Here is a 12,500-nt window from a genome sequence, read left to right as displayed (position 1 = left end):
ACTGATACACTCACTGAAATCATCATGGGGGACCTTAAGGCACAAAGTACTGATACACTCACTGAAATCATCATGGGGGACCTTAAGAGTTGCAGAGCCAGACAGTTGTGCTCAGGGGGCATCGTCCTGATTTGTGATCTCATTAAAGAGATGGATGCAGTCATTTGTCCTTGGTGATTATAGATTTGATAGGGCAAATCAATAAGGCCTAATGACTTCCCCGAATTCACCTTATGCTGTAACTCCATAAAACGAGTAAGTGAGTGTCCCTAATATTTTTAACATTCAGTTTAAGTTGCTACTTTTTGTTAAAGTAAATATCAGACCGAAGTTCAATTAAATGATCCAAAATGTTTGACCAATTTTGACCGACCAATGAATGGTGTAAAAAATCACTCACTCATTCACTGTCAGTCAGCAACATGCACGTGCATAGGGGTGGCCCCGCCCCCATAGGGGTCGCCCCGCCCGCTGCTGCGGTCCAGCCAGACATACACACGTGTACATGTAAGTGGGTATTAATGTATTACTTACTAAATTAGTAACAAGCAATGCATTACAACACTGACACACACACCCCTATTTGCAATGTGCAAATTGCAGCTAAATCAACTCCACACACACACACATACACACACACACACTAGGGATGGGCATTTCTAGCAAAAACACTATTCGAAATTCGCTGGCCAAAGTCGACTTTTAATCGAAATTCGAGAAGAAAAAAAAAATGTAAAAAAAAAAAAAAAAATTTTTTTTTTTTTTTTTTTTGTGAGTGAAATGTTGCATTGTCTCCCCTGATTCTAAGTCTAAGGCTTTATTAATTAATAGAATAAGCTTCTGCTGTGGATTTTTAGCTCAAACAAGCATTGCACCACTGAAGTAAAGAACATGTTACATGACATTGACATTTTCGAAAATAAAAAAAACAGTTTTGACAATCATGAGTGGTTCAATAAATATTTAGTAGGCTCAGGTCTGAGTGCCAAAGGGGTGCCAAAGTCACCCCCTCTCCCTCTTCATGGGATTTCATCCGCCATTCATTTTTCCATAAACCTTGCTTAAAATGCTTATAAAAATTGTTTTACTTGCTCAAACCAAGCGATTCGACTATACTTAGAATCAGGGGAGACAATGCAACATTTCACTCACAAAAAAAAAAAAAAAAAAAAAAAAAAAAAAATCTTCGAATTTCGACTTTCAATAATAAAAGTCGACCTTGATAATAACAACGATTATTCGAAAATTCGAAATTCGATGCCCATCCCTAACACACACACACAAACCATAATCTCCTGGGAAAAGATGATGATTGAGGTTAAACAAGGACACACACTGACACAGACACATTGCTCAAACAATGTACTGTAGACATGCACACGCACACACGCACACACACACACACACACACACACACACACACACACACACACACACACACACACAGATCCTTTCACCCACCACCAGAGCATTTAGCACAGTACACCGTTAGATCAACCATTAAGCAGCAGTCATACAGACACTCTGCCTCACCTCAGATAGCACTAATGCATGTGTTGTTGTGCTAAATCCAACCCGCTGATCTTCTGCTACCTGCTTATCTCTGACAAGCACGTGTCTCTCTCTTCTACTACAGATCACTATTAATTTCTTACCTCCATGTTTCCTACAATGTTCCACGAGAAGAACTTTGAAACCACTCAGCCAAACAGGTTACAGGTTACAATGTCACCTATAAGTTACATGTCTCTGGACAGTCCAATCAAATGACAGGTTACATGTCTCTGGACAGTCCAATCAAATGACAGGTTACATCTCTCTAGACAGTCCAATCAAATGACAGGTTACATGTGGCCAGCCAGCAGTCCATGTGTGAAGGTCCGCCTGGTGGAGATGTCTGGAGCTCAGCTCACTACCTTCCTAGCTCCTTTTAGATTCAACGGCTGTTCTGGAAACGTGTATGGAAGGGAAGAGTCGAGTGCCAGCAGATTTGAACTGCAACGGTTATGGCACAATTTGAAACTGAGTCCAATGGCTTGAAAATGTGTGTGATCATCATTGAATTTAAATTGAAACCCAATGTCAAAATTCAGTTTTCTCATTCAACACTTTTTTTTTAATTCAACTATTGAATATAAGCATGACACTTTAAATCACGAAATTCAAATACAATCTCTGCTGACGCAAAACTCTTTATTTTAGTTTCTATACATGTGTGTGGCACCTAACTCCTGTTTTGTATTTACTCAAGTCAAGTTAGACAGAAGAAGCCTAGTCTGGATTCTGAAAATATACGATCAATAAATGAGACGATGTCTCACTCTCTTGCCAGTTGCTACGCACCAATTTGCACAGTCTAGCTGTGAATTAGTGGCAGTGAGCTCCAACGACACTGTGCCAACGCGAGGACACAGAACAGCCCTGGCAGATAATAGCTAAATTGTTCCAATTAGCTGAACAAATGGGCAATGAAAACAAAGCAGTGCGCACATGATAGAGAACACTTAGTGTATTGTGATGCTGTGATGCTGTGATGGGAGTGTTGGACACTGGGCTGCATTAACTGCAATGGCTACCAGTCAGCACAGAACACACAATGGTTCTGGTTCTCCACAGCAGCATGCACAACGCACACATATACACACTCTTTAGTAGGCCTGCACCGACGATATGAGGAACATCTGCAATGTGCCAGAAGTTAACGTTGTTCATTATTGCGATGCCGATATGACTTGCGATAAATATTGAATTGTTGGGCTGTGGTGCAGAGGCGGAGCACACCGCTGCAAGGGAAAAGTGTGCGCTGGATTTACAACACAAGAACACAAAAGGATCGCATGCTGAGTAGAGCTGCCACGATTAATCGATCGTCAGAAAATTTATCGACAACTATTTTGATAATCGATTAATCGTTTTGAGTACAATTTTAAGAGAAAAGGTCTAAATTCTCTGATTCCAGCTTCTTAAATGTGAATATTTTCTGGTTTCTTTACTCCTGTATGACAGTAAACTGATATTATCTTTGAGTTGTGGACAAAACAAGACATTTGAGGGCGTCATCTTGGACTTTGGAAACACTGATCGTCATTTGCTACCATTTTCTGACATTTTATAGACCAAACAACTACCGGTAATTGATTCATTGGGAAAATAATCAACAGATTAATCGATTATGAAAAGAATCGTTAGTGGCAGCCCTAATGCTGAGTGTGAATGCATGGCGCATGTAAATACAATGATTTTTGTTATTCATCATTGCGTTTCTTTGCGATGTGTTTATTGCGCATGTTCATATTGCGATGACGATGAAAATAGGATTTATCGTGCAGTCAGATCAGATGATATCTATCTCTCTAAACGCACACATTCACAGCAGGTTCTCTGCGTCAGACCGCCTGCTGCCATCAGCTGAGAGACTGAAGCAGCAGAGCATAGAGCAGCCAGACGTCTGAAGCAGCAGAGCAGGTAGCAGCCAGACGTCTGAAGCAGCACAGCAGGTAGCAGCCAGACGTCTGAAGCAGCAGAGCAGGTAGCAGCCAGACGTCTGAAGCAGCAGAGCAGGTAGCAGCCAGACGTCTGAAGCAGCATGCAAAGTCCAAAGTCACGTGACCTCCGCTGACCTGCCGTCAACACACTCAAGCCAGAGGGGCAGGAGTTCAGTTCTTAGAAAGCTACACACACACACACACACACACACACACACAAAATCCTGAGGTAAAAACTATGAATTCATTTCCACACAGAGACTAAACCCCACTCAGCTGTTGGGTGTGACAGAGTTGAGTGTGTTTGCGAGTGTGAGTGAGTTCAGCTCAGCATCAGTGGATTTCTCCCTCTTCTAAGTTCTTTCAGTTCACTGCAGCACAGAGAAGTCTGCAATGTTTATTATATGTGCATTATAGGGATGGGCGCGAGTACTCGGGTACCCGAGCACTCGTTCATAACGTCAGTATTCGAGTAACGTTTCTGCTGTTCGGGTACTCGCCCCACTCCCCACCCCTTTAAAAATAGTCTAGAAGATCTACGCACGCATCGTCATGTGGATCTGGCAGCAACCAGCAGCAACTGCACGGCCGGGCGTCAATTCAGCCAGAATGTACAAGTACGTCACAGTTTCATGCCATATAACATCACAACGAGTATTTTGATACAAGGATGCTGCTTCCTTCGTTGAAATACCTTTTCTCCTCCAACGTGCATCAATAAGCTATTTACTTTTGTTTAAGTAACATTATTTTGAAAGTTTTAACCGGAAGTTTTCCAGCTCTTCCCGAAAATGGTGCCTGGAGATATTCTCCCGAATGAGAAGCACGCTTCTTCATAGCGCACGCCCGATACAACTCATTCAAAACGTTGCACTAGTTTACTGACTACACTGTCGTTTCCCATAACGTTAGTCACAAGAAATGTGGAGAAAGAATCACTTTTTGGGAGACAATCGCATCATGGTGATCACTATTCAGCAACAATGGACATGTATTGGAAATCAAATGCCTTTGCTTGTTTCACAACTTGTCTGCTCCAAAGCGCTAATCCAACTAGGGCTGTGCGATTTTGCCTAAAACTAAAATTGACGATTTTTTCTCTCAAAACCCGATTTTCGATTTCGATTTCGATTTATTATACTATTATACTTCTCTAAACATTTGTTGCCCTGCAGAGCTCTTTTCCCCCCTTTTTTTCATAATTGACAATTTACGCTTTTACTCTGAAGGTAGAACAACTCAACTTCCTGTTTTAGCTTGTCGCTGCTATGCTTAACTTCCTGGCTGTTGCTTGCTAACTTGACACTGGTGGATTTGCGTGTTCCTCGGTGAGATAATTATATTAGTGTCTAAGCGACCACCCGTGCTCGGAGTTATATCTGTACTAGAATAACACAAAGTCACAACAGGAATGCGTGGAACTGCGATAGCAGTTAGGGGGAAATTCAGACACACAGGGACAGGTGAGTCAGCTGAGGCAGCCATGAATACAGCCAATCTATCAGTACTCGGTGGCCTCACGTGTTGTTTTGTTATTATGTGAACTGTAAAGGCAACGTTTCATCGTCCGGTGATAATGTCTGTGTTCGTGTGCGCGCGTGAGTGTGTTGTGGCAATCGTTATCTTGTAGGCTACAGCCGGCAGTGCAACAAGCTGCTTTTTGGTCGGAGGTGTTGAAATAAGTCCATTGTGCTGCTGTTTTTAGTAGCCAGTATCACAGCCTCTAGAGAGACTTTACAGCGGTGAGAATGGACAAGTAGCAGCATGCGTACATGAGAGAGAGCCGCCCTGCGTAACGTACTTACCCTAGTTAAAGTGAAAATTAAATTTAAATTAAAAAAAAAAAAAAAAAAAAAAAACGATTTTACGATTTTCATTTTTTTAACATCGTCCTAACTAATTAATTCGATTACGATTCAAAATCGATTAATCGCACAGCCCTAAATCCAACCATCGGAGATACTGTCTGAGGTAGGCTTTAGATGTTAGCTTAGCGTCACCTAATATCACAGTCAGTCCCTCTCCTGACAAAAAATGCTCCAGGTAGCGCTTTTTCCATGCAAACGTTATGTGTGAACAGCCCCATACACAGCAGTACCCCTGCTCAGTCATTACCATAGTAATCACACAGCCCGCGCCCCCCGCGCGAGTACTCGAGCACTCGTTCATAATAGAAGGAGAGTACTCGACTATTTAAATTGCTTAAAATGCCCATCCCTAGTGCATTATGCCACATACACACCCATCTCGGCCTAAATCACAGCGTGGGGCTGTAACAGAGAACAGCGCCCCCTAGAGACGTCGTAGAGTCACCTGATTTGCTCAAATTTAAATTTTGGTTATATATATGGATACGGATAGACGCTTCTTTCAACACGCAGGAAGTGACCAATTGAAGAGGGCAAATGCATGTTTTATGAACATCTTTTGAATAAAATACTAATAATTATCTCCAAGGAATAAGTTCCCACTATTTGTCTAAAATATCTTGTTGCAAAACAATTGTGTAATATAATGTGTAAATATAATAAGAATAATAATAAGAATATATCTATATCGTAATTTTTTCACTCTTTAATATCTGTATCGGCCTCAGAAATCCAGTATCGGTCAGGCTCTAGTGTGCGATTGTCTTTCTGTATTTTTGTCTTGCGACTGTTGATGTGACCGCTACACTGCATTACTCACACTAACCCTAACCCTACTGTTGATGTGACCGCTACACTGCATTACTCACACTAACCCTAACCCGCTACACTGCATTACTCACAGTAACCCTAACCCGCTACACTGCATTACTCACACTAACCCTAACCCTAACCCGCTACACTGCATTACTCACACTAACCCTAACCCTAACCCGCTACACTGCATTACTCACACTAAGTCACATTCCCCTTGTATGTCATCTGATTACTATAGACCTTATTCGCTAACCCCGGACAGCGCCATATTGTTGACATACCGTCCTGCAGCTGACAAGGTAACGGCCTTATTGTGGTTTCTGTTCCATTACAAAATAGCGATAGTGATGACAGCAATAAAAAAAACAGAGTTGTTGTTTGTATGCTGCCCGTTAATGCCTGTAATAATAAACAAAAGAAAAAACGAGGTGAACAGACTTTGCTGTGAGGAGCTGTCAGAAAGTTTCACCTGTCTCTCCTAACTATCCACACATCTCTCCTGTGCTGCTGACGTATCCCCAGTCTCGCTCCCTTCACGTCTGTGGACGGTAGAGATAGAAACAAACCACAGGGACTTTATTGCTGTCATTACTACAGCCATGCCTAACGCAGGTCACCATCCTAACACAACAGGAACGATACAGGTAACGCTAACGGCGGCTAGCTTCCTATAAACACTGCTCTCACATAGATTGTCACTTAAAGCTGCAGCGCTATGTCAACAACATGGCGGCAGTGGGCGTGCCCGTATGTGAGTGACGTCAATCGAATAAGGTCTATACTGTGGCGATAAAAGTTCATCTGAATCTGAAGACTGTGAAGTGTTGAACTGTATCTTTGACTCCACCCAGCCCTGCCTACCAATTTATCAACCAAGCTAACACACACACACACACACACACACACACACACACACACACACACACACACACACACAATGATACAGTCATCTAGCATGCAAACTACAATAGCAGAGTAAACAACTGTCTGCTGGTGTTTCCACACAGCAGAGACCTGAGTGGAGGGCAGCAGGCAGCACCAGGTACCGATGCAAAGCTGCTCTTTCTTATCCACTGGGCCTGATAAGGCCTGCTGCTGACGCTGCTAGCTGACCGCACGCGCTAGCTAGCCCACGCACTATCAGGGCTGTGTGGTCAGAGCCACGACCGCTTCATTACAGCACGTGACTGCTCTGGTCAACCACAAGGGTGAGCGTGCTTCACCAGAGTGCCAGGCGCCGGGGACGCCCTCAGAACAACGCTAGTAACATTTTCACTTTCATGTCGAGGAGGTTGGTGGGACACTATTGAAAAGGATAGTGCACTGCACTAGGGGTGGGCGGGGTCAAGACAGCATAGAATAGAATCACAATATTTTGTGTGGAAAATGCTATATCGATACACAAAGTATCACAATATTTTATTATATAAATTGTTAGGTGCATGCAACATTATTTATTTTTTATTACTTGACAATCATATTTGTAATATTATTACTCAAGTGAGATGAGCAGACTGGGAACTTTATCTTTAGATAAAAAACAGATGTTGACATTTTTGTTCTCCTTTGGAGACATAATTTGCAGGTGAGAAGAGGTATATAAATCACAATATACTGCAATATTTAAAAGAAATCGCAGTAATATAATATTGTATTCCTGACTTAATGATCTTGATGATAATATATCCTGGGGCCTCTGGGGATTCCCACCCCTATACAGCACATGTCAAAACAAAGTAGGTATAGATTTGTATCTCTGTTAGCACTGATCCAAAATGCCAGATTTGCACCACTTTCAAGTAGGGGTGGGACAAAATATCGATACCCACGTTATCGCGATATTTCCACCCGCGATACGTTATCGATACACTGGCGCCAAGTATCGATATGTTTATTAATTTTTTTTTTTTTTTTTTTTTTTTTTTTTTTTTTTTTTTTAATAAACAGGCTAAAATATTATGCTGTGTGTGGTAGTTGAAACATAGTTTCAAGTTGACTTTATTTATGTTTGTAGTTGAAACAAAAACATTACTGTAGGCTACATGAATGGAAATGTTTGATCATTAATATCTACTTTTAGAAATTATATAGGTAGGTAGGTAGGTTATAGCCTATAGGTTTTCTTGTTTTAATAGTAATAATAAAAAGACTTAATGTGTAACTTTTCCTCCGTGGTATCGAAAATGGTATGAGTGAGTGAGTGAACTCAGAGAGTTCATGTCAATTCTGCTAATAAATGCATAATACATGATTTTTTGCCTTCAGAGGTATTTTTTTCACTTGTTACACAGGTATCGTGATGTATCGTCTTCCAATATATCGCAGTATCGCAGTATCGCAGTATCGTGATATATCGTTATCGAGGGCCAAGTATCGTGACGATATCGTATCGTGAGCTACTCAGCGATTCCCACCCCTACTTTCAAGAATAGGCTAATCTACAGAGACGTGCCAACGTGAACGCTTATGAATCAGACACTGAAGTAGCTTAATTCTGAGTCTGTGGCAGACAAAAGGTAGGTAATAGCTTGAGCATGAGCTAGCACTGTTGTGGACGGTTAGCAATCGTAAATAGTTACTGAGGGAAAAGATCAAAGCCTTGCCATTATTCCACATAGTGCCCCACTAAGTGAGTTTCCATGAAAACTGAGCCCATCATGGCTGCTGTCTTGTCTGTGTCTATCAGAGCTTTGGGAAATGGGAATGTGGTCATGTGACTGAGCGGTCAGATAAGGGTTGTATGGCTGATAACTCTGCTGTCATCATGGGAGTGGGCCTGAGGAATGTCTAAAGCACCACACACACACACACACACACACACACACACGGAATTGAAATAAGGAAACTGGCAATTTAGTATCCAGTAAAAGGCTGCTAATGGCATAAAGGCCCATTCACAGTTAGAATGATAGCTATAAAGATAACTAATATTATAAAATATTGCTCCGAGATGGAACCAAGAATCTCATTAGAGTTGTCATTTTGGATGTTTTATGGTTATAGTTGTAGCGTGAGAGCCATTCTATTGACTTCATAACGATTTATAGTTATCCGATAGTTATGGTTCTAAGTGTGAATGGGCCTGGCTTATTCGGGCGGTGGCTTTTCTGTTCAACTGGAGAATATATAGAAATAAATAAAAACATTATGACTAGGGCTGGGTTAAAAAAATCTGATTCTCCGATTTTGAATTGATTTTTATTTTAATCCTTTGATATCGATTCATATGTCCAGAGATCGATTTTCGCAAAAAAGGTTGGGAACCCCTGTGTTACATAACTGGACAGTCATGTAATTCAGGTTACAACTCAAAAAACATGATTGAGTATCACTAACCAAATCGATATTGAAATTAATCGAATCTGAATCTAATCGAATTGGGATTAATCGATTCGGAACCTTGTGAATCAGAATCGAATCGATTCTTAAAGGGATACACAAACAAATGCTGCATCAGGTATCAATGGGTTAAGTGGCCCTTGGCTTGTCTCTCAAAATATGTGGCCCCGCCTCCACACAGGATTGGTTCATCAAGGAAGTTCACTAGGCATTTTTTCCGTTCACCTAACGATGACAGCACTATCATACAGTTTGTAGACAAGCACCAAGTAGGAACAACACAAGCAGAACTAATCTATTCAGATGGTCAACAAAAGCCTTTGAGTACAATTGTATTGTATGGGATTTTTCTGTTTTCTTCCTTTTTTTTTTATTTTAAATAATAACCCATATGATGCGAGAAGCCCCGGTATTTTCCACATGATCTAATCTGGTCCCCATTCAAAAGAGTTTGGACACCCCTGCTTTATGAGGAACTGGACTGCAAAATGGTGTGCTATGCTTTCTTCTTACACTTCAAAGTGAAAAAAGCCTACGCCGTTGAGATAAACAGAGCATGCCTACTTCCTCCTGTCGCAGGACAGGCCCACATGCCTGCTTCCTCCTGTCGCAGGCCTGGCTTCTGGTGCAGGACAGGCCCCATATGGGTTGTTTCTCCATAAAGGCCCTGGAAGTGGCCTCTTACCTTAGCATAACGAGATGACGTTGAACTCAATGAATGTGTGACACGCTCCAACCGCCTGGCATCCAGGCAAAGTTCAGCTGCTCCCAACACAGGGAGTAAAGTGCACCAAGGAGGAGGGGGGATAAGATCTGCTCCATGCGTTTTACTGATCAATGCTTGCCAAAAAAACTCTCACAAAAGTGCACCTATAGGGCTGGGGGCGATAATTCAATATGACAGTGGAATATCAGTGGAATCATATATCGTGATGGTATGAAGATGTTTTAATATCCCGACACACATTTCTGCCGTCTAAATTGTGACGATGACAAGCAAATTAAATGAGGTATGGCAGGAATATTATTTGAATATTTTCATGTCACACCTAATTACCATTTGGCTCAGCGAAATGAACATTCGTTTTATTATTTAACATTTGCATGATATAACCATACCGCGATATATTGGTAAGAGAAAAATCCTTATATGATTATCGTGATATTGATTTCAACCATATCACCCAGCCCTATAAGTGAACCCACCCCATATACACTGACTGAGCTGAGCAGCACAGCTCGTCAGCTGTATGGTTTCCCTGCAGTATCTTGACAGTAACATGTGTGGCCCTGCGCGATCCTGATCCCAGCATCATCATACTTGAGGCGACATAATATAAATCAACTTAACACTACAGCAGAGCAGACACCCGCCTATGAGAGGCTGCTGCTTCATATGCATCAGAGATCCAGTCCGTTATCACGACTGCCATTAAAAAAACACACACACACACACCATAGAATAGATAAGAGACCCAGGGGCAGCGGTATAGCAATGTGAAGCAGAATTGCAGTGATGGGATTATTGTTGTGACAAACGCCCTGACTACACAACACAACAGACGCAACCTGTCACGTCGCTTAACACAAATACTGATGATGGTTTAAGCCATAGCGTCGTGGCGAGGCTTTAAACCCGCCATGCGACGACTGTCAGGGAGGAAAACAAAACAGTCTGGAGACATTTCCCCCTCTGGGACAGCTAGCCAGCTAACAAACTCTCCATCTGATCGCAGAGGAAACATTAAGCTAGTGTTTGCTAGCTACGATGAGAAGAGCTAAACGGACTAATCAAACTAAAAGGCTAATAAAGCAGTGCTTAGGTCGATGCCAGTGCGAGCCAAAAAGTGAGCAAACGTTCTGCTTGTTGAGGACAGCTTAGCCCATCCCTGCTCGTTAGCCCAACGCGAGCCCCAATAACGGTTATGGGAGCCCGAGAAAACGTCACGCCAAAGCTCGTTCAAGAATTTGGCAATAAATTGTGGCCTTGCTTATCGGAAAAAAGACGCACGTCTCATATAAAATACTACTCAATAACGTGACATTTTCTACATCGATATGAGCCACTCTTCAATTCGGCGCGTACATAAATCAACACAGCAGCGTGTATTTACATACATTTACATTTTGGAGTTGGCTCCCTGCCGCCCAAAGTGCTATATACTTGGGTTCCAAAATGAATACTGGGATAATAGACGTAACACTACCCATTCTTAAAGTTAACATTTTGTTGAAATGCGTACGTTTTGCTGGATCAGATGTACATTAACGTTATGCCGAATTGAATAAACGACAATAGCTAGTTGGCTAGTTCAGTGAAGGTCTTGCCATCGCGCTGTCATACCTAGTAAGCAGATAACCCAGGCCAATTAACCTGACACATTTGTAACGGAGTTTGACGTGACGTTCTCCGCATACTGTATGTACCGTACTAGCCTAGCAGCAGCTAGCTAGCTAGGCAGCTAACACAGATGAGCTGGGTTTAGTCGCTCTCTGTTCTGTTCGGCTTACCTCTCTTCACGGCCTCGTCATACGACAGGAATCCTATCCGCGACTCTTTGGCCCCCATGCTCCCCTCATGTCATTGCAATGTGAGGAAATAAGCGCGGCGAGTTGAGTCGTTGTTGGTAGTTGTCTCTCTTGTCTGTCGCCTTACTATCCGTTTATTGTGAAATCGGTTCCTGGTGATGTGTGTGTGTATCGTGTGTGTGTATGTGGTGAACGGGTGAATGTTATTCAGCGACGCCTCCGTTCTGTCACATGACCTGACTCTACAGGTCAGTTGATCAGCTTGTTGTAAACACACAGCCGACATGATGACAGGCGGAAACAAGCGAGTTCACCTAGGGTAACTGATGTATCTTTGTGCGAATTTTGCATACTGTTTGTTTTGTTTTGACTCGTTAATGTCAGTTCATGTCTGGCTCTGCTAAGTAGGTGGAGGCAGTGTGCAGTGACAGACAGAGCCACTAAAAGTTGTGTAAAGATACGA

At 42.2% G+C, this 12,500-nt stretch overlaps 1 protein-coding gene across 1 annotated transcript in view; it reads right to left on the bottom strand.

The window, feature by feature from the left end:
- The window catches only part of usp32 (ubiquitin specific peptidase 32), a gene marked incomplete at its 5' end in the record, with an annotated part of 112,229 nt that extends 100,152 nt beyond the window's left edge, over window positions 1-12,077 (bottom strand). The window contains one exon of the mRNA XM_083636991.1: window positions 12,020-12,077. Within this exon, the coding sequence (XP_083493117.1) occupies window positions 12,020-12,077 (58 nt within the window). The remainder of the gene's footprint in view (window positions 1-12,019) is intronic.
- Window positions 12,078-12,500: the final 423 nt, after the last annotated feature.

Source organism: Poromitra crassiceps, assembly GCF_964638095.1.
Source record: "Poromitra crassiceps genome assembly, chromosome: 5".
NCBI lineage: Eukaryota > Metazoa > Chordata > Actinopteri > Beryciformes > Melamphaidae > Poromitra > Poromitra crassiceps.
The sequence above is the reverse complement of the archived record's forward strand: the minus strand, read 5'-3'. Positions and strand labels throughout refer to the sequence as shown.